The 23,067-nt window shown below is 38.7% G+C and overlaps 1 protein-coding gene across 2 annotated transcripts in view; it reads right to left on the bottom strand.

Moving 5' to 3' along the window:
- The window catches only part of LOC123862956 (RNA-binding motif, single-stranded-interacting protein 3), a 1,542,535-nt gene that overhangs the window by 266,270 nt on the left and 1,253,198 nt on the right, over nucleotides 1-23,067 (bottom strand). For both annotated transcript variants that reach the window (XM_064588878.1, XM_064588881.1), the window contains one exon: nucleotides 1,595-1,752. In XM_064588878.1, the coding sequence (XP_064444948.1) occupies nucleotides 1,595-1,752 (158 nt within the window). The remainder of the gene's footprint in view (nucleotides 1-1,594; nucleotides 1,753-23,067) is intronic.

Below are 23,067 nucleotides of genomic sequence, written 5' to 3'. Positions count from 1 at the left end.
GTTGAAATATGTTCATTTCTCAGCAGTACAAATGAAGGAGAAATTCATTTGTTAGAGATTTTCGGGGGACAAGAAGTGGGAGAAGGACCAGAAGGATGTGCATGCTGTTCCTTTCAGTGAACTCCCACACTGGCCAGCCCTCCCACAGTAGCTTAGATACTATCCAACAATGAGAACATTGGCAAAATTCGGAGCCCTGGGTGATGTGATTAGCTCTGTCTTGACCATGCAAATGAGCAGTTACCAATGATCTGAAAAAGTGAATGCCTCAAGTATACATTCAAGTCAGGGAGAGTTTCTTCATTCTGCTTATTTTTCTTCAACTCATCATGCATCTTGTATATGTCTACCAGTCTACTAGAAAATGGTGGAGATATGAATTTTAAGACATGGTCCATGACTTGTAGGAAGTCAAGTTAGAGATTGGTATGTATGTATGTATGTATGTATGCATGTATTTAGAGAGATAGAGAGAGAGAAAGTGAGCCCAGGAGGGGCAGAGGGAGACAGAGAATCCCAAGCAGGCTCCACGCTCAGCACAGAGCCCGACACGGGGCTTAATCTCAAGACCCTGAGATCATGACCCAAGCCAAAGTCAAGAGTCAGATGTCTAACTGAATGAGCCACCCAGGCGCCCCTACAATTTGCTATCTTTCAAAGTGCATTAATAAAAGTTGGTTTGGAATGGTTTCCAGGTAATGGCAGGGTTTATTATAGATGGACACACCTGTCTGCAAAGGGCTGACTTCCCAATGACTCTAGTATCCATTCACTCATCCACGTTAAGTCAGCTGGAGACACATAAACACACCAAGCCATGGAGACACGGCTTTTACTCTCGTTCTTTGTTGTTGAGCAGTTTTTCTCTGTGGTTTCTTTTGCTTTGTTTTTCATGAAAGCACAGCAGGTGCAACCATTTTAACTCCGTTCCTGGCTGAGATCTTCCTTTGTAAACATCCCTTAAAGTTAAGATGAAAACTACTTTTCCTTTTCTGACAATGAAAAAAGTGCAATTTGCTTTTTTCTGTTCTGTGTAAAACATCAAAACCACACAGCCAGGGCCTCTTAAATGCAAATACCCTCCTAATCCCCCCACTTTATATGTCTGGGTTCCTTGGGACTTCCCAACAATTCTTGTTTCTCGAAATCTTTCTTCTCTTCCTTTTCTTGACTGAGAAATTCTATCGTCTCATTCTTTGGAAATCAATGCAAAAACATTTGGATGCTTTGTTCACCACATGGGCTCTTTAGCTTTGGGGTATTGGGCATTTATTACCACCAGCAGAAATTGGCAGCATCTGATTTTGCTAATCTAGAAGACAGAATTGGGAACTGGGTATACATATCATTATGACCTGAGACACATATAACCATTCTTTGTACATACAGATTTTAGCAAGCACAACATATTTATAATTACATTGGAATTCTTTGGATTGAAGCAAAGATAGTCGGTTTGAAAAGCTACTTTTTTGCAGGGAGAGGGTAAAATAGTCTATTGCTTTGGGTCCTAGTTCTAGAAAGGAATGGAATTAAAAGGGAATAAGGAGGAAACACAAGTAATACATGTACATGTACGTAGCAAGTGTTTTACCTGGCAAAGCCAACGCCCCTGCTGACTCCATTAGCATCTCTTAGTATTCTTGTGGAAATGACATGTCCGAAGGGTTTCAGCATATTTTCAAGTTCCTGCTCATCCATAGAAATGGGGAGATTTGAGATGTATAGGTTTGTTGGGTCTTGCTCTTGTTGCTAAGGGAAGGAAAGAAACAAATGCATTAGGTTCTGCATATTGAAAAACCTCTTGCACAAATGGATAGACTTTTGCTTGAACTACAATATGGATTCCCAACTTCAACACACTCCTGAACATTCTTTTACTAAGGGCAATACTTCTTTTCAACCAATTCCCTTCTTGCTGAGTGTTTCTCATAGAAACAATGTCATAAATGAAAAGCAAGCTTTCTGCCCAGCCTCCTTAGGAAAGAAAAATAAACTTTTATTGCAACTGAACAAAGGAAACGTGTATTCTTTTCTATTACCACTAACTACTGCTTCTACTCTCACTGCTCCGATTACCATCACTACTAGTTACAAACGTTGCATTTAGTGAGCACTCATTACAGGGCTAAGCATTGTTCTACACAATTAACATGCATTATTTTATTCAATATTCCTAATAAATATAATTGTTATCATTTTACAGAAGACAAAATTGATCCCTAACTTGTCCAAGTTACAGGGTTCATAAGTATCAAAGCCAGGGCTCAACTCTGGGGCTATCACCAAAGTCTGTGGGGTATCACCTAAGTCTATAGGCTTCACTGTCCTGCTCTACTACCTTCCACTTGACAAAAAGGCTGGGGCGGGGGGGGGGGAGGATGGGAACCACATTGGCCTCAGCATCACTGTGGGATTTGCTAAAAATGCAAATTCTCAGGCCTTACCCCAGAACCATTGAATCAGAAACTTGAGGGTGGGACAAGCAAGCTGTGTTTTGGCCAGCCCTCCAGGTGATTCTGATGACTGGGCAAGTTTGGGAATTGCTATCCTACACCAAACATGTTAATGTTTGAGTGAGATTATGCTGTCTATCATTTTCTAATCCAATAGCAATAGTGCTAAGTATATTTCCTTAATAGAATGGGAACCCAAACAATCACTAGCATTATCTCTATGTCCATGAATGTTCTCTCTTTCACACAATGAATTAGTGTTGGGACTTAGTTGTATATATGTATCAAGATAAAACAGCCATAAACCTGGCATATTAGCCATTAAGATCAAAATATATCATATATTTAACTGCACCTTTATATTTTAACCAAAACAACAACCTTAACTTCAAGGATAAGCAAGATTAGATTGGAAAAAGAAATTCTGAAATCTATAGGAAATGACATTATGGAACAGCGAAACATCTTTTGTAAAGAGATCTCATATTCTAGAAAATTTGAGGTTTTAGGCACAATGAAAAAAATACAAGCAAGATTACAAATATTATTTCAAGACAAAAAACAATTTTGGTATGAAACTATTGTTTTTAACAGTTCTAAATATTCAGATAGGTCATAATATTTTTATTAAGCTTTGAAATTAATAAGATGTATTATTACATTAAATTTTTTAACAGTTTAGTTTATCACCATGGAAAATGGTAAAAATAAACATATATTCATTCAGAAAAAGACAACGCAGCTTTAGTGTTTAGGAATAGTGTTAGGAACTGTGCAACTGTAGTTAGTTTCTCTTCCCCTCTCTAACACACACACACACACACACACACTACTAAAAATTGGCATGATCCTAGAGCAAAAACAGAGATAATATTATTATCCTTTCCTAAGTGGTCATGTTCATGTTTTTGTTTTTGTTCTATTTTTTTGTTTGTTTGTTTTTGCTGGGGTAATGGGAAGAAAAAAAGAAAATAAAAAGTGGTGTTTTAGAGACATAATAAAGAATCTTATATACATACAACTTTTAAAAAATTTTCTATATATTTTAGGGAGAGACAGAGAGAGCATGAGTGGGAGGGGCCATGGGAGAGGGAGAGAGAATTTGAGGCAGACTCTGTGCTGAGCATGAGCTGGACATGGGGCTCGATCTCATGCCACTGAGATCAGGACCTGAGCCAAAACCAAGAGTCAGACACAATGCACTGTGCCACTGAGGAGCCCCTATATAACTATTATACTATTTTACTACCCATCATTTAATTTTAATCTTTACATCATTCCAAAGGTAGCTTGGCAAATATCAATATATTCATTGGATAATGAGGAAACGGAGCCATGAAGATGCATCATCTTGCCCAAGGACAATCAGATAATTAGTGACAGGATTGGAATTAGATTTGGTGACCAAGTTTCCTATCTTCTAGCTCATTGTGCTTCTCACTAGCCCAATGTTTCCCAAGCTTCAATCACCTGCATATCACCTGAGAAATTTTTGCCAGCCACGTACAACTTTTTGTTTACTGAAAAGCTTTCTTTAAATCAACATACCTTTGTCCTTAAATAAGTTTATTTAAAAAGTAACTTTTTGTTGCTACCAAACTAAAAAGCTGGTATTACTTGGCATAAATAGGTTACTTACCGTAAGAACAGGAAACAACAAATCAGTGTTATTAAATTATACCTAGGTACTGTTTGTTTAAAAAGGCATTGACTTTCATGGTTGACTTTTTCTCAGTTACAAATGAGATTCGTAATTAAGAGAGGTGTGAGAATCTCACTAGCACCAGATGGAGGCTTTTTTTTTTTTTCTTTTCTTTTCTGGGAATGATCGGAATTGAGACAGAAATAGGAAAAGAATCATTTTCTTACAAAGAATTTCTGGATCCTACACACCTAGATCTACCTAAGTTCCATGAGAGATATATGTCCCATGGATTGGGAGTTCCTGCATTAACCCCAAACTTCTCAGAGAGGAGCGGCAACAGAAGGCAGTCCCCTGAATGGGTTGGAATTTGCCCAGCATTCTACACCCCTTTGTCCTCGATCAGGCTAACTAACCACAACCAGCCAACCCACTATCCCAGCGTACTGTACAGATCTTTTCATTTTCTCTAGGTAGCAATGAATTAGTTTATCCTGATTCAAATCCATTTCCAAATTCTCCAACTGCAGAATTCATTGCAGCTTCTCAAAATGATGTGTGATCAACAAACAGAGCTTAGTACATAAGGGAGTGCCCACCCAGTAAGCTATTTTCTGAATCCAAATTCAAACAACAAGGCCAACTCCTTAATCTGTATTCACAGACACATGATAGCACTGGATGGTGTGATTCCTTAATTTATACTCACAGAAAAAGTAAAGCATTGGGTAGTGTTATTTGTTAAGTAAGTTCATCCTTTGAAATGTGGTATTAGTCTTGAATATATCTGTTGACTTGACATAGAATGAACTTTAAAAGAATACATACATTTATTTTTTATACAATTATACATTCATATTTTTACTTTTAATGTTACCTATGTATCAGGTTTATGTAAATTGATGGCCACTTTCAAAAGGTGCTCTGGCACTATGAACCAAAGAGCACTTCCCTGTTAACTTTTCAGAAAAAAAGTCTCATGTGAGAATTGCAATCTAAAAGAACTTTAAGAAAACTTTTTTAACTTAAATTTTCATGATGATTTAGCTCCAGAATGGACCTTAAGGGACATCTTCTTCAATCTGATCATTTAATAAATGGGGGGAAAAAAGAGGTTAAAGGAGTAGCTTTGGCTTGCTCAAGTCCACAGGCTTGAAATAGAACTCATGTCCTTTTCACATGGTCTGATGTCCTTACCAATTCATGACACTGCCTTTTCTCTTAAGAAACAATGAATAGCAGACAGCAGGTTGTAGTTCAAAAGAATGTTAGCACAGATGACAATAAATATCTCTGAATTCCTTGTTTTATTCAGTTTTGCTTATTCATCAATTAGCTTTAGCTACCGAGTTAAGGCTATGAAAAAAGAAAAAAGAAAAAAAGAAAAAAGAAAAATTGACCAGGTCACCATAAGTAACTCCCCAATTTGGTCTGTTTCTATATCTTTTTCTACAGGGATTTCTTGATCTATTATTTAATTTTGTCACAAGACTGTGAAACAGTAAAGTATCCTCTCCATTATTAATTAAAGCAGAGACCTGTCATTTCACTCAAGAATATGTAAATAATTTTTTTCTTGAAATGATTTCCATTTTCTTAGATTTTTTTGTATATGCAAATTGCCAAAATAAGACTTATTGGCATTCATTTGCTTTTTGACAGTTTAACACAACTTCAGAGTTTCAGAGCATTTCAAGGTGGCTAAGCAAATGAATCCCAATGGAGGATAATAATGGTTGCCCGCATCTAGATCAAAGGTTACTTCTGTTGGGGAAGGTCACAGAGAAGAAAAGATGTGATCATTGGTTGATCCATTAGCTGCACCTGGGCAATTGGAGGTTCCTTACCTCCTCCCCTGTCCTTGGAATGTGGGCTCCCCTTGCTTTCCCCATTCCCAGAGGATGCTGCAAAGACACAGCCTTGAGATAATGATGTGGTGTTGAGACTGTCTGGATGGTATACATGACTGAACCCAGTTAAGGCTTCTATAGAAAACTTTAAGATTTGGCAAGCCGGTAGAGATCTACTCATTTCACTGCTGCCTAAGACAAGCCTTGTATCTAAGTTCCTTTTACTCCTTAAACCTGACACCTACCCACCTGGAGTGGCCAGCCTCTTTCTTCCATCTCTCGCTGCCCTCTGAGTACTGGGGCCAGTTTCAGATTATACCTGGGAAACTCCAGAGGAGCTTGCAAACCAACAGAGTCTGGGCTGTGTTTTTTGAATTGCATTATGGCCATTATATATACATGATTCTGAAAGAGGTAGTGGAAGACTTCAAAACTTGATTTGGTAACACTCAGTCTTGCCAAAACTACATTTAAATATTCAGGAAATAGTTATTAGCATTAGAGACTTTACAGCAATGTTTATGAATTTATACCTGGGGGGAGACCACTTTTATTCTCAATCTGTCATGTACCAATATTTGTAAAATACAATAAAAATAACTCAATGGAAAGTAAAATTAAGTTAAACGATGTGCAAAATAAAGTTGCATTTTTTTATTATTACATTTGACAGACCAAAATTATGTTTGGATTAAATGTTATGTTGATGTGAAATTGTTATATAAAGTTTTAAATCCTTACTCTCAATTCCTGTTACTTATTTCATTGGGAACAGTACCATTGGGTGAACCAAACTTTATGTAACACTGTTTTAGGGGACTATATTCCTATTTTTTTCATCATAATATAATGTCCTATGGTTATTAATTATTTTCTTACTTTATATGCTATCAAGTCCTTTTTTCATCACAAAAGTGTGTGTAACCAATTTACAGTCATTTTTGAACTATGAGTCAAAACTGTCTGAGATGAATTATCTGAAGCAGGGGTGACAAAACATCCAGAAATATCCCAAGGAAGTGTGAAATAATTCTAAAGCAAACATGTGACTATAATATTTTAAAAACACAGTGAGAGGGATGTTCATACAGATTGAAGAGAATATTATTATTACCTTACATAGAGCAGAGTTTTACAGTATTCCAAATGCTTCAGCATCATTTTATTTCGGGTAGCCCTTTATATTAACCCTATGAGGTAGGGAAGGCAAGAGTTATTACCTCCACTCTACAAATAAGAAAACTGGTTCTGATATCTTGAAAGGGTTACCAAGGTCACATAGCCAGTAAGCAAATAAACCACATCATAAAAAGAGATTTTTTGACTCTCGATCTGGTCCCCTTTCTTCTATACTATACCAACTCTGGGAATGGTCTATAAATATTGAAATTCAATGGGTCTCACCTGGAAAAAGGAAAGTCAATGGGGAGACAAAGGAGCAATTGTTTTTTAATGGAATAGTCCATTTTAAGTGTTGTTGCAATGTAAAAGTTAATAAGTTGCAATGTAAAAATTAATAATAATAACATTTTCTCTCACCCTGAAAATGGAAGCAAGGAGTCAGAGACTCCCATGTAAACAACTGGCCTCCAGCCATCAAAGGATTTGGAACTAGTTTACAACTGACTTGGTATAAAGTTGTCCTCCCTGTCTGGTAACATTCTCAGCACGTTCAGGGCATGGCTATCAGAGTTATGGCTCCTCTAGATAAGTAATACCTGGAGGAAGCCTCTAGTTCTGGCCATATTTGCTTCAGTATCATCCATGTGTCTGATGGTTATTTTCTATGCCAACCACACTGTGCCTCATGGGCACACATTATTCTGGATGTATCTGGGAGGGTGTTTTCTCGGTGAGCCTAAGATTTGAATCTGTTGATTAAGTAAAGCAGATTGCCCTGCTAATGTGGGCGGGTCTCATCCACTCAGTTGAACACCTGAATAAAACGAAAAGACTGATCTCCCGAGTTAAGAGAGTATTTCTCCCACCTGCTAGCCTTCAAGCTGAGATATACATGCCTTTAGGCACAAATGGACATTTTGGTTCTTCCTGGGTCTCAAGCCTGGTGGCCAACACACAGGAACTACACCATTAGCTCTCCAGTTTGATGACTGCAGATCTTGCGGCTTGTGAGCCTCCATCATCATGTGAGCAGATTCCAATAAATAAATACATAGGGAGGAGCAAGGTGTCAGAGGAGTAGGAGACCTAAATTTCATCTGGTCACAGGAATTCAGCTAGATAGCTATCAAACCATTCTGAACACCTGCAAACTTAACATGAGATCGAAGAAAAGAATAGCAACAACTCTCTGAACAGAAAAGCGACCACTTTCTGGAAGGTAGGACGTGCGGAGAAGTGAATCTGAGGCGATATTCGGGAGGATGGACGGCGGGGGAGGGGGCCTCCATCGGCCGCTTCTGGCAAGTGCTAGAGCCACGAAGCACAAAATTGGAACTTTTAGAAGTCGGCTCCACTGAGGGGCATTGCTCCAGTGGCTAAGCAGGGGGTGGAACCCTCATGGGAAAGTGTGGTCTCAGGACCCTTGGGGTCACAGAAAGACTGGGGGTACCTGAGTGTGGCAGAGCTCCCAGGTATTGGAGCAGGGAAGCCGGCTGCAGAGACGGAGCCGAGGAGTGGGCTCTCAGCTTGGGGTTGCCATAAACCATGATCTGCAGCACAGTTGGGCCACTGCTCTTCCAGCAGGGACCCAACAAGCGGCAGATCAGGGAGAGACTCCCCTTCCTCCCCCGGGAGGAGTGGCATGGGAGCGCACTGCAGGGATCTGCTGGGTTTGGATAATTCAAATGGGGTGGTTTGCCAGAGATAGAAATGCTCGGTCACAGGCCAGGTGAGCACGGAGTGCGGCCGGAGACCGGGAAGGCGGGAGTGACTGACTGCTTTTCTCTGGGGGCGCACTGAGGAGTGGGGCCCCGAGTTCTCAGCTCCTCTGGGACAGAGATTGGGAGGCTGCCATTCTCACTCTCATCCTCCAAATCTGTATGGAAAGCTTGCAGGGAACAAAAGCTCCCGAGAGCAAACCCGAGCAGATTACTTACCCTGGACTGGCAAGGGCGGGGCAATTCCGCCTCCGGCAAAGACATTTGGGAACCACGGCAATAGGCCCATCCCCCAGAAGATCAGAAAGAACAGCCGGCCAAGACCAAGTTTACCGATCAATGAGAACGGACTCCAGCGCTAGGGGAATACAGCACATAGAATTCATGGCTTTTTTCCCTCTGATTCTTTAGTCTTTCAAAGTTAATTTTTTAAATTTCTTTTTTTTTTTTTTGAATTTTTCGTTTTCCCTTTTCAACCAACATCTTATCAATCCTTTTTTTAAAAATCTTTTTTATTTTTCATTTTTAGAGTCATATTCTGTTCCTTCATAGTAGTTAACCTTATTTTTGGTATATATATACATTGTTCTCTCTTTAAAATTTGGGATACCGTTTATTCTCACAGACCAAAATATACCCTAAATCTCTAGTGTATGGCTTTGTTCTTGTCTTCTGCCTGATCACATTCTCTCCCTTTTTTTTTTTAATTCCTCTTCTTTATTTTTCCAAAAAACTTCTTATCAATTCCCTTTATAAAATCTTTTATACTTTTCATCTTTACAGTCATATTCCATCCCTTCATCGTATTTACCCTTATTTTTATACAAATACAAGCTTGTCATTCTTTAAAATTTTGGGAGGCACTTTCTCCTAATAGACCAAAATATGCCCCAAATCTAGTGTGTGGCACTGATCTATTCACCAGCCAGATCGTACTTGATCATATTCTTTTTTTTTATCATTTTCTTTCTCTTTCTTTTTTCTTTCTTTCCTTTTCTTTTCCACTGATTTCAGTTCTCTTCTGATTTGTTTAGTGTTTATTTTTCTGGGGTCGTTTTTACCATTTTAGCATTTTGTTCTCTCATTAATCTATTCTCCTGTGGACAAAATGACAAGACGGAAAAAAATCACCTCAAAAAAAGAAAAAGAGGCAGTACCGACTGCCAGGACCTAATCAATATGGACATTAGTAAGATGTCAGAACTAGAGGGGCGCCTAGGTGGCTCAGTTGGTTAAGCGACTGCCTTCGGCTCAGTGCATGATCCTGGAGTCCCGGGATTGAGTCCCGCATCGGGCTCCCTGCTCAGCAGGGAGTCTGCCTCTCTCTCTGACCCTCCCCACTCTCATGCTCTCTCTATCATTCTCTCTCTCAAAAATAAATAAAATTAAAAAAAAAAAAGATGTCAGAACTAGAATTCAGAATGACAATTATAAAGATACTAGCTGGGCTTGAAAGAAGCATGGAAGATATTAGAGAAATGCTTTCTGGAGAAATAAAAGAACTAAAATCTAACCAAGTCACAATCAAAAAGGCTACTAATGAGGTGCAATCAAAAATGGGGGCACTAACTGCTAGGATAAATGAGGCAGAAGAAAGAATTAGTGATATAGAAGACCAAATGATGGAAAATAAAGAAGCTGAGAAAAAGAGAGATAAACAACTACTGGATCATGAGGGCAGAATTCGAGAGATAAGTGATACCATAAGATGAAACAATATTAGAATAATTGGAATCCCAGAAGAAGAAGAAAGAGAGAGAGGGGCAGAAGGTATTTTGGAGCAAATTATAGCAGAGAACTTCCCGAATTTGGGGAAGGAAATAGGCATCAAAATCCAGGAAGCACAGAGAACCCCCCCTCAAAATCAATAAAAATGGGTAAACACCCCAACCTCTAATAGTAAAAAATACGAGTCTCAGAGACAAAGAGAAAATCCTGAAAGCAGCTCAGGACAAGAGATTTGTAACCTACCATGGTGGAAACACTAGATTGACAACAAACCTATCCACCAAGACCTGGCAGATGAGAAAGGACTGCCATGATATATTCAGAACACTAAATGAGAAAAATATGCAGCCAAGAATACTATATCCAGCTCGGCTGTCACTGAAAATAGAAGGAGAGATAAAAAGCTTCCAGGACAAACAAAAACTAAAGGAATTTGCAAACATGACAAGAAATATTGAAAGGGGTCTTCTATAAAGAGAGAGCCTAAAAGTAACATAGGCCGGAAAGGAACACAGACAATATAAAGTAACAGTCACCTTACAGGCAATACAATGGCACTAAATTCCTATCTTTCAATAGTTACCCTGAATGTAAATGAGCTAAATGCCCCAATCAAAAGGCACAGGCTATCAGATTGGATAAAAAAACAAGACCCACTGATATGCTGTCTGCAAGAGATCATTTTAGACCCAAAGAAACCTCCAGATTGAAAGTGAGGGGATGGAAAACCATTTACCATGCTAATGGACACCAAAAGAAAGCTGGGGTGGCAATCCTTATATTAGACAAATTAGATTTTAAACCAAAGACTATAATAAGAGATGAGGAAGGACACTATATCCTACTTAAAGGGTCTATACAACAAGAAGATCTTACAATTGTAAATATCTATGCCCCTAACATGGGAGCAGCCAATTATATAAGCCAGTTAATAACAAAAGCAAAGAAACACAGTGACAACAATACAGTAATAATGGGGGACTTTAACACCCCCCTCACTGAAATGGACAGATCATCTAAGCAAAAGATCAACAAGGAAATAAAGATGTTAAATGACACACTGGACCAAATGGACTTCACAGATATATTCAGAACATTCCATCCCAAAGCAATGGAATACACATTCTTCTCTAGTGCCCATGGAACATTCTCCAGAATCGATCACATCCTAGGTCATAAATCAGGTCTCAACCGGTACCAAAAGACTGGGATCATTCCCTGCCTATTTTCAGACCACAATGCTTTGAAACTAGAACTCAATCACAAGACGAAAGTTGGAAAGAACTCAAGTACATGGAGCTAAAGAGCATCCTACTAAAGAATGAATGGGTCAACCAGGAAATTAAAGAAGAATTTAAAAAATTCATAGAAACCAATGAAAATGAAAACACAGCCATTCAAAGTCTTTGGGATACAGCAAAGGCAGTCCTAAGAGGAAAGTATATAGCAATACAAGCCTTCCTCAAGAAACAAGAAAGGTCTCAAGTACACAACCTAACCCTACACCTAAAGGAGCTGGAGAAAGAACAGCAAATAAAGCCTAAACCCAGCAGGAGAAGAGAAATAATAAAGATCAGAGCAGAAATCAATGAAATAGAAAACAGAAGAACAGTAGAACAGATCAACAAAACTAGGAGCTGGTTCTTTAAAAGAATTAACAAGATTGATAAATCCCTGGCCAGACTTATCAAAAAGAAAAGAGAAAGGACCCAAATAAAATCATGAATGAAACAGGAGAGATCACAACCAACACCAAAGAAATAAAAAACAATTATAAGAACATATGAGCAACTATATGCCAGCAAATTAGATAATCTGGAAGAAATGGATGCATTCCTAGAGATGTATCAACTACCAAAACTGAACTAGGAAGAAATAGGAAACCTGAACAGACCTATAACCACTAAGGAAATTGAAGCAGTCATCAAAAATCTCCCAACAGACAAGATCCCACGGTCAGATGGCTTCCCAGGGGAATTCTACCAAACAGTTAAAGAAGAATTAATACCTGTTCTTCTGAAACTGTTCCAAAAAATAGAAATGGAAGGAAAACTTCCAAACTCGTTTTATGAGGCCACCATTACCTTGATCCCCAAACCAGACAAAGACCCCATCAAAAAGGAGAATTACAGACCAATATCCCTGATGAACATGGATGCAAAACTTCTCACCAAAACACTAGCCAATAAGATCCAACAGTACATTAAAAGGATTATTCACCATGACCAAGTGGGATATATTCCTGGGCTGCAAGTTTGGTTCAACATCCGCAAAATATCATAAAGCCATCTATGAAAACCCACAGCGAATATCATTCTCAATGGGGAAAAACAGAGTTTTCCCCCTAAGGTCAGGAACACAGCAGGGATGTCCAGTATCACCACTGCTATTCAGCATAGTACTAGAAGTCCTAGCCACAGCAATCAGACAACAAAAAGAAATAAAAGGCATCCGAATTGGCAAAGAAGAAGTCAAACTCTCACTCTTTGCAGATGATAGGATACTTTATGTGGAAAACCCAAAAGATTCCACCCCAAACTGCTAGAACTTATACAGTATTCAGTAAAGTGGCAGGATATAAAATTAATGCACAGAAATCAGTGGCATTCCTATACACCAACAACAAAACAGAAGATAGAGAAATTAAGGAGTCATCCCATTTACAATTGAACCCAAAAGCTTAAGATACCTAGGAATAAATCTCACCAAAGAGGCAAAGAATCTGTACTCAGAAAACTATAAAATACTCATGAAAGAAATTGAGGAAGACATGGAAATGGAAAGATGTTCCATGCTCATGGATTGGAAGAACAAATATTGTGAAGATGTCAATGCTACCTAGAGCAATCTACACATTCAATGCAATACGTATCAAAATACCATCCACTTTTTTCAAAGAAATGGAATAAATAATCCTAAAATTTGTATGGAACCAGAAAAGACCCCGAATAGCCAGAGGAATGTTGTAAAACAAAGCAAAGCTTGTGGCATCACAATTCTGGACTTCAAGCTCTATTACAAAACTGTCATCATCAAGACAGTATGGTACTGGCACAAAAACAGACACATAGATCAATGGAACAGAATAGAGAGCCCAGAAATGGACCCTCAACTCTATGGTCAAGTCATCTTTGACAAAGCAGGAAAGAATGTCCAATGGAAAAGAGACAGTCTCTTCAACAAATGGTGTTGGGAAAATTGGACAGCCACATGCAGAAGAATGAAATGGGACCATTTCCTTACACCATACACAAAAATAGACTCCAAATGGTTGAAAGACCTCAATGTGAGACAGGAGTCCATCAAAAACCTAAAGGAGAACACAGGCAGCAACCTCTTCGACCTCAGCCGCAGCAACTTCTTCCTAGAAACACCGCCAAAGGCAAGGGAAGCAAGGGCAAAAATGAACTACTGGGACTTCATCAAGACAAAAAGCTTTTGCACAGCAAAAGAAACAGTCAACAAAACCAAAAGACAACCGACAGAATGGGAGAAGATATTTGCAAATGATATATCAGATAAAGGGCTAGTATCCAAACTCTATAAAGAACTTATCAAACTCAACACCCAAAGAACAAATGATCCAATCAAGAAATGGGCAGAAGACATGAACAGACATTTCTGCAAGGAAGACATCCAAATAGCCAACAGACACATGAAAAAGTGCTCATCATCGCTCAGCATCAGCGAAATCCAAATCAAAACCTCCATGAGATACCACCTCACACCAGTCAGAATGGCTAAAATTAACAAGTCAGGAAACAACAGATGTTGGTGGGGATGCGAAGAAAGGGGAACCCTCCTACACTGTTGGTGGGAATGCAAGCTGGTGCAGCCACTCTGGAAAACAGTATGGAGGTGCCTCAAAAAGTTGAAAATAGAGCTACCATACGACCCAGCAATTGCACTACTGGGTATTTACCCCAAAGATACAAATGTAGGGATCTGAAGGGGTACGTGCACCCCGATGTTTATAGCAGCAATGTCCACAATAGCCCAAGTATGGAAAGAGCTAAGATGTCCATCGACAGATAAATAAAGAAGAGTGGTATATATATACAATGGAATATTATGGAGCCATCAAAAGGAATGAAATCTTGCCATGTGGATGGAACTGGAGGGTATTATGCTGAACGAAATAAGTCAATCATAGAAAGACATGTATCATATGACCTCACTGATACGAGGAATTCTTAATCTCAGGAAATAAACTGAGGGTTGCTGGAGTGGTGGGGGGTGGGAGGGATGGGGTGGCTGGGTGATAGATATTGGGGAGGGTATGTGCTATGGTGAATGCTGTGAATTGTGTAAGACTGTTGAATCACAGATCTGTACCTCTGAAACAAATAATACATTATATATTAAAAAAAAAAAGGAAGAAGATAGCAGGAAGGGAAAAATGAAGGGGTGTATTCGGAGGGGGAGACGAACCATGAGAGACAATGGACTCTGAGAAACAAACTGAGGGTTCTAGAGGGGAGGGGGGAGGGGGAATGGGTTAGCCTGGTGATGGGTATTAAAGAGGGCATGCACGTATTGACAGGAGCACTGGGTGTTATACGCAATCATGGAACACTACATCAAAAACTAATGATGTAATGTATGGTGATTAACATAACATAATAAAATTTAAATCATTCAATCAATCAATAAATATCTCCTATTGGTTCTATTATTCTGGAGAATTCTAACTCATACAATGTGTTAATTTTGCCAAATCGGTATTGCTATGAAAAACTCAGGACCCATGATCAGCTCCGATCTTCACACCAGGATGTCTGCATTCCTTAGCCACAGAGCCATGGCCTCTGACTAGGGAAAGAGAGAGGCACTGCCTTTCCCAAACATATGGGCTCTAGAATCATACATCCAAGGTAGCGATTAAAGAGCAAAAGGAAAAGTATAGAAGGACTGCCAAGAAGGAGGCTTTCACCCCCACATGATGCCTAAGAAATATGTCCTCTGTCCTGTTCGGTAAGGACTGAAGGGGTCCGCCCTGTGTTTTTAATTGTCTTGTCTCTCCCCTAAAAGAAAAAGGGTGATTTCTCTTCCCTTAGTTTCACATGGTGATCGAGTAAAAGAAGGGTGATACGTATCAGTTTTTCCTCCCAAGGCACCAATAAGAACAATTTCTATAAGGAACATATTTAATTATGTGGAAGCATTTAATTATTTCAGATTTAATGCAAGCAAAGCGCTGGCAATGGAAGTTCACGTCCTCAAGTTCAATTGGAGGGCTTAATTCTCAATAACAAACTTGGCAGAGGCGTGACTGTGAAACTCTGCCCGGTGCTCAGGACAACCTGCACCGCTGGTCATTTGCGCGATTCTTTAAGGGTTTTACTTCTAGATCAGTCGAGCAGCCTCGGAGTTGAGGTGAGCAGTGAATGATTCAATGAGCCTCTTGAGGCTTTATGACTGAATTTGAGTTACCTGTGTTCCTGGGACAGGTGGCCAGATTGGATTCCTGGCTTTCCTTGACTTCTCCCTCCACATGCACCTCATGAACTCGAGCTCAGTATCGCCCATTATCAGCCCTGATGTGATGGTTTCTCCTGTGAGAAAATGCTAAATTAACATTTTACAATATTGAGATCTCTCTATAGTTTTATTGTAATATATTACTATATCACAAATATGTATGGTTTTAGTACTCTGGGTCCTGACAGTCAAAAATGAGAACAGGAAACCAAACTATAGAGAACTACTCAATATTGTAAACAAACGGCTCCACAATTTCTCAGAGTCTAATCCATCTCTTGGAAGGGGCTCTCCAGGGATGTCTATTTTATCGGCCTGTTGTGAACTCTGGGGTAGAAAGTTGTTGCCTGATTTGTTGATAATGACTATGATCCTCTTTCAAACAACTGGAAGTATGGAAATGGTGTGACTATCACCATAAGTTTACTATGTTACCTTATTAATTTCTTCTAGAATATCCACCACAAAACATATAAATAGAGAGCAGTGCAAAGCATTTTGTATCTTCTGCCTAGGATATGTCAGCTTAGAAATTTGCGGAGGTTCACATGCATATGTGGTATACACACAAATGTAGCTCGGAGATGTAAAGATGCTAGGGATGTAGAGTTCGACTCGAGGGCAACCATTCTCATTGTATTCCACGTAGAGGACACCCCCAGAGCCCAACACAAGTGGTACCTCTTGGATTGTGCAACAGAGCTCATGTGGCTAACACTGTGTCTTACGAAATTAGGGAAGCCTGATAAAATAAGGACACCCTGTTAAATATGAATTTCTGATAAACAACAAATAACTTTTTTTAGTATAAGTATTCCTATATATTGCATGGGTCACACTTATACTAAAATATCCATTGCTATAAGGGATTAACATCACTATCATATAATTTATTCACTCTCAGATAGGATTCACATTCTTACTATTTTAAGGTACGATATTAACTAATATTTATTTTAAGCTTACTATGTGCCAAGGACTGTGCTTTAAATTTATTTCACTTCATTATGGTTTTATTCTTTGAAGCAGCCCTTGGGGTAGATATGGCTCATGTCCTCACTTTACATGTGAGAAAGCTGAGGTTATAAGAAGCTATTGTCCAAGATCACACAGCTATTCGAAAAACTAACTAGAAATCAAATCCCAATCTATCTGAATCAGAAGCATGAGATTTCAACCTAAAAGCAGTGTATTAACGGCTGACTCACCTTTCTCTGAGAGATCAAGGCGAAGGAGCCACTTTGGATGTGTAAATGTGTAAACCTATTTAGCAGCTCAATTTATTTTCTGACTAAGAATGGAAATCACTTAGTCATACTGAGGAAATGAGTAAGCAAGAGAAGACCCAAAGTTAAGTCTTGCTGGCAAGTTACTAAGAAAAACTAATGAACTGGCTAGTTTCCTTCTTACCTCTATTACACAAGGATAAATTTTAAAAAATGTATGTTTAATATACGGAAAGTGAAAAACTGCACCTTTGTATACAAAATGTTGCTGTTGTGTTGTTGTTTTGCTGGAATCTACTTTTATTCTTAAATTGTCCAAAGTCAATTTCGCAGAAAACTGGCTTTGTAAAACCATGCACAATTCACATGTTATAGAGGAAGAGGAAGCTGTCAGCTCCACATGGGTACTCTTTTTTTTTTTTTTAAGGAAATTCAGCTGTACATTTAAATCTTGTCAGTCTAAGTGAAGGATGATGGCATATCCTAGGCTTATTTAATCATAGTCTTTTCCAAAAAGAGCCTGAACATTTGGTGGCCTATGATCCTTAACAACATCAACTGGGAGAAAAATTGTGTATGTGTGTATTTCACAATAAAAAACCAATTTATCAATGCAGAAATGGGGGAGGGTAAAAAGGGGCAAGGTGGGGAGGAGTTGCTGCTGTCTTGCTTCCATTCCTTATGTTAACATTGTGACCTCGGTAGCAAAGAAGAGGTGCAACAGTGGGTTGAAGGAGTTCAAATGAGATAAACCACTTGCATTCGAAAAGAGTCACTTCCATCATCATTACCAGCACTTCTTTGGCTCATCTCTTGAGCAGAATGCTCTTAAAACTCATCAGGAGGAAAGAGTAAGCGTATTCTTAATGTGGCTCAACAATGAATTAAGCAATTTCACCAAAACTGCTTAGAGGATCAATGAAAATGGAAAGAATAGATCTCAGTTTTCTTCTCCGTTCTATCTACAAGAGACCTATCGCCCAGTTGACCAGCCCACCTGAAGAACTGGAGGGACTGAGGGTCATGATACCACTTGACTCAACATCACTTTGTTGACTCACTTATCCTGGCTCCAGGTACTTTATTAAATGGATTATCCACTTATTTTTGACATCACTGCTATTGACCATTCATTCACTCACTCATTAAACATTTAATCTTCTAGTATACGCTAGTGGCTGAGCTAAATCCTGAGGACACAGACATGAGAGGCCATGATCCTTGCCTGCCTTACAGAGTGCAGCCCTGTGAATAGCTTACAACTAAACTTCACTAATAAAAAGCTATTTCTCATAACTAACACATTAGTCCAGCCAAGAATGTAAACACCTGCCCTCTATACTCTTACAGCTTATAATTTGAAATTCTATTTTCCTCCAAATGGTATTAGACAATCTAAATGATTTCTAAATGGTGTCTCACCCACACGATAAACATGAAAATTCTTGAAATATAAGAACTACACACACATTCACATACACATATATCCATCTCAACAAAAATAACTTTAGTCAGGGCGCCTGGGTAGCCCAGTCGTTAAGCGTCTGCCTTCAGCTTGGGTCATGGTCCCAGGGTCCTGGGATCGAGCCCCACGTCGGGCTCCCTGCTCAGTGGGAAGCCTGCTTCTCCCTCTCCCACTCCCCCTGCTTGTGTTCCCTCTCTTGCTGTCTCTCTCTCTGTCAAATAAATAAAATCTTTAAAAAAAATAACTTTAGTCATAAACCTTCAGAAAACTGGGTAAAAATAATCTGTGGGCAGAGTGACATAGTGGCACTGACTTTAACTAGTTCTATGACAGTAACTAGTAATTGACATTTCTCAGCCAATTTCCTGAACTGTACAATGAAAATAATAATATGAATGACCCCAGAGGGTTCTGGTGATAATTTAATGACACATTCCACTAAAAATTGAGTACAGTGCCAGGTACATAGGGGAAACTCAGTTACTCATTATTCTTTCTATAATTATTATTAAATTAAAAAATAAAGAAATGTAGGACATTGCAGGAGGACGGTTACTAACTAAATGTAAATCATGTTTACAAAAGAACAATTATTGCTGTTTAGAATCTGTCCCTCTGCATTCCTCACAGGTGCAAACTTACTAGACACTACATTAAATTATGTGGAGGTCGGCATATTCAACCAACGATTAGACCCTTAAAATGTGACTACTGGGGCGCCTGGGTGGCTCAGTTGGTTAAGCGACTGCCTTCGGCTCAGGTCATGATCCTGGAGTCCCGGGATCGAGTCCCGCATCGGGCTCCCTGCTCGGCGGGGAGTCTGCTTCTCCCTCTGACCCTCCCCCCTCTCATGTACTCTCTCTCTCATTCTCGCTCTCTCAAATAAATAAATTAATCTTTAAAAAAAATGTGACTACTGTATCAGCAAGAGAATATAGAAATATATCCTGGTGGGGGGAGGGGGAACAGAACAACGTTTCTATCATTTATGAGCTAAAAAGATTAATGATTTATTACCGGGTTCATTAATCAAAACCATACAGGCTTTTTTTTTTTTTTTTTTTTAAGGAGCAATTCCACTGTTCAAGTCAATTAGCCCACCAAAGCTATTACACCAAAGAAGCTGCAATGTTATTCAGACTTCTCTGGGAGTATTTAGAGTATAAAATAAATGCTATTATTCAGAAGATACCAAATTGCTAAGCTTCTTAAATTCATACAATTGGGAACCTGCAGTACATTAAAATACTGAAACTCATTAAGAGTCTTTTTTCCCCCCAGCTTTAGAGTCATTGGCTTTCTCAGCACAGTTAAGAACAATAAAACGCTCCCAGCTTCCAAGAAAAGAGTGGCTTGCACTCCTTCAGCCCCACTTCAATGAATCACTGAGGCAGAACTGGTGCCCAAACTTTGAGACAACAGCAGCTTCTACTGGATTACCCTAATACCTGAATAGGACTGCAAAATTAGCTAACACGCTACATTAAGAGGAGAGAAAAGAGTGGCTAGCTTATATCCATCATTTATCTTTACTTTGTTAGAGCTCTATTCAAAACATTTGAGCATAAATATACAAAATGTTCATAATGATTTAATTCATAAAATATAATAAGAATCAATGCTTATATAAGTGAATGACTAAATAAATGAGGGCTCCTTTAAGTAGAATGGAAACAGATAAACCTGGAAGGAATGTTGGAATTGCGAAATCACCTCTTAGCAGCCATAGTAATGATAATTGATTTATGTAAGAATGACCAGCGTATGTCAAAAGACATGAGTGAAAGTTTGATCAGAAATAAGAAATGTACATAATCTCAAAGAGTTTCCCCCTAACCTCAAAGACTTCCCCACCCCCCGCAAATATCTATTAATCACAAGGGGGAAACGGTAACTTTTCCATGGAGATACCTAGTAGCCTAAATGATCAAAGTAGCATCACCAGCATGGGACAAGTGAACACCATGGGCCTCCCCATCTGATGCACCAGAAGGACACCATTGCACTGTGGCATTCCTTCCAACAAGGCATACCCTGAATCTACCCATTGGAAAACATAAGACAGACCCAAGTTGAGGGACATTCTATACAATAAATGGCCTGTAATCTTCAATGATGAAGATGAAGAAAGACTGAGGAACTACTGTACATTAAAGACACTAAACAGGCAGAACAAGTAAATGTAACCATGGATCCTCAATCCCATCCCTGTAAAATGCCTGTTTATTAAAAAGGACATTAGTGAGAATTGACTAAGTTCTGTTGATGAGACATTTCTAGTGTATCAATGTTAACTTCCCGATTTTGATCATTTTACTGGGTATGAATATCCTTGTTATTAGGAAATACAACAAAGTATTTATGGATGATGCGGTCACATCTTAACTTTCAAATATTTTTGAATAATAAGAATACTATGTACATACTTATAGAGAAAATGATAAAGTAAATGTGAGAGATGTTTAATATGTGGAAAAATCTGAATGAGAGGCATTATACTATTTCTGCAACTTTTTGTAAGCTTGAAATTACTTGCACATAGAAGTTAAAACAAATGCAAAAATAAAATAAACAAGCTATTACCCTCGATGGCTAAAATTGCCCCCCAAATAAATATTCATCTTAAGTACTTCACTTTATTAAAGAAACATAAGGCAGCGTACATTCTTTGTCTTGCTCAAACTTTCCTCCCTCGAGACAGAAAGACCAAAAAACATGGAATTTAGCATCTGTGTCTCTTAATACAATCTGATTCCCAAACTCAACACCACCTTGGACACTGCCCATTTGTTTGGCTCATTTGTATATTCTTAGCTCATGGTCTCTGCTAAGAGTTTTAGTGATATTTCTGCTCAGGTGTTTGGACAGAGAGAATAAAGATGGAGATTCAAACTGGATCCCAGGAATCTAGAAACAATAGTACATAAAAGGAGAGTGAGATAAATTCACTCTAAATGTAGACATAATTATTTTTCAACACTACCATGCTTCCCAAGACCCCGACAGATTTTCTCCTCATTATGTAGCCTAGATATGTACTATCGGGATCATTTCCTCCTCTATATACACACAGCCAATGCTTTTGAGAGTAACTTGTAACTTCGTGCACAATATGGGATAAGGCAGTGGTCACTATTTTGAATAATGCATAGATTAGTCAGGCTTAAATAGGAAATTTTGCTCCCAGGGGACACTTGGCAATATCTGGAAACGTTTTTGTTTGTCTGGGCTGCTCTTGATATCTCACAATGTATAGAAAAGCCCCCAACAAGAAAGAAATATCTGTGAAAGAAAGTATCTGTCAGACCAAGGCTGAGAACCCCGCTATCAAGTCCTTTAAAAAAAAAAAAAAGTAAAATAAACACACACACACACACATTATTATATATTTATCACTCTATAATATGTTGTTATATATTATATGTTTTATATAAATACACATAATAGACTTCCAGTGTTGGCTTGGTTATTTTTATTAAAGAGAACTCAAATACATGCAAATGCTTACTTAATGAGGTAAAATGCCTCTGTTTACAGCTCGTATGCAACTATTAAACCCAATACACTTTAAAATTGCATAAAAGCAAAGTTGCATAACCAGTACAATTTAATTAAAACATTAATTTAGTATCACGGATGATGTCGCTTTGGCAAATCTAAACTCTCGCTTGCAATGTGACGATGCTGTGACTGCTGCAGATCAAATATTTTTGAAATTCACGGGCTATATTCTTTTCGCCCTGTGACATTCTGATCCTGCCACCACTTTTCTGTATTTGAATTACTATAAAACCTTCATCTGGGCTTAGCTTGCCAGGCTAACCGCCTTCATGTGGCTTAAAAGCATCATTTACTGATTGCGTCTGCCTAGTTCCTTCCTCATTAACCCCAGACAATGACAGTGGGCCTCCTCGGCACTATGTGATTATAGACATAAATACAGACACAGGCAGTGACATCAGCTGGTCAGCCAGATGATCTCCAATATGCTTTCAGAACCTTTTAAACTTACAGTCATAGAATGGAAATCCCCAAATTTGCAAATCCGGATAGGGAACTCCTGACTCCTTAAGAATCGCTTCCGCAGACTCCGGTGAGAAAGATGCCAATAAAATGAAAAAACCACCAGGGATTTCTGTGGCTGATCTGGTTTCAGATCCAGAAGTCCTTACTTGCATATTAGCTACAGGGAAGCATACAGAGACATTTACACACACACACTGTAATCCTGGACTAGTGAGTTCACTTCCTTAAGACTTTGCCTCCTCATCATTTAAAAGAAGGACACTACTACCACAGAGTGACGGTGAGGATCACATGGACACTTTATAGATGTTAGTTTTTTTTTTTAAAGATTTTATTTATTTATTTGAGAGAGA

Source organism: Mirounga angustirostris, unplaced genomic scaffold (assembly GCF_029215605.1).
Source record: "Mirounga angustirostris isolate CCGP_5_RB_7025 unplaced genomic scaffold, mMirAng1.0.hap1 SCAF_1, whole genome shotgun sequence".
NCBI classification, from domain to species: Eukaryota; Metazoa; Chordata; class Mammalia; order Carnivora; family Phocidae; genus Mirounga; species Mirounga angustirostris.
This window is presented reverse-complemented; position numbering and strand designations above follow the sequence as displayed.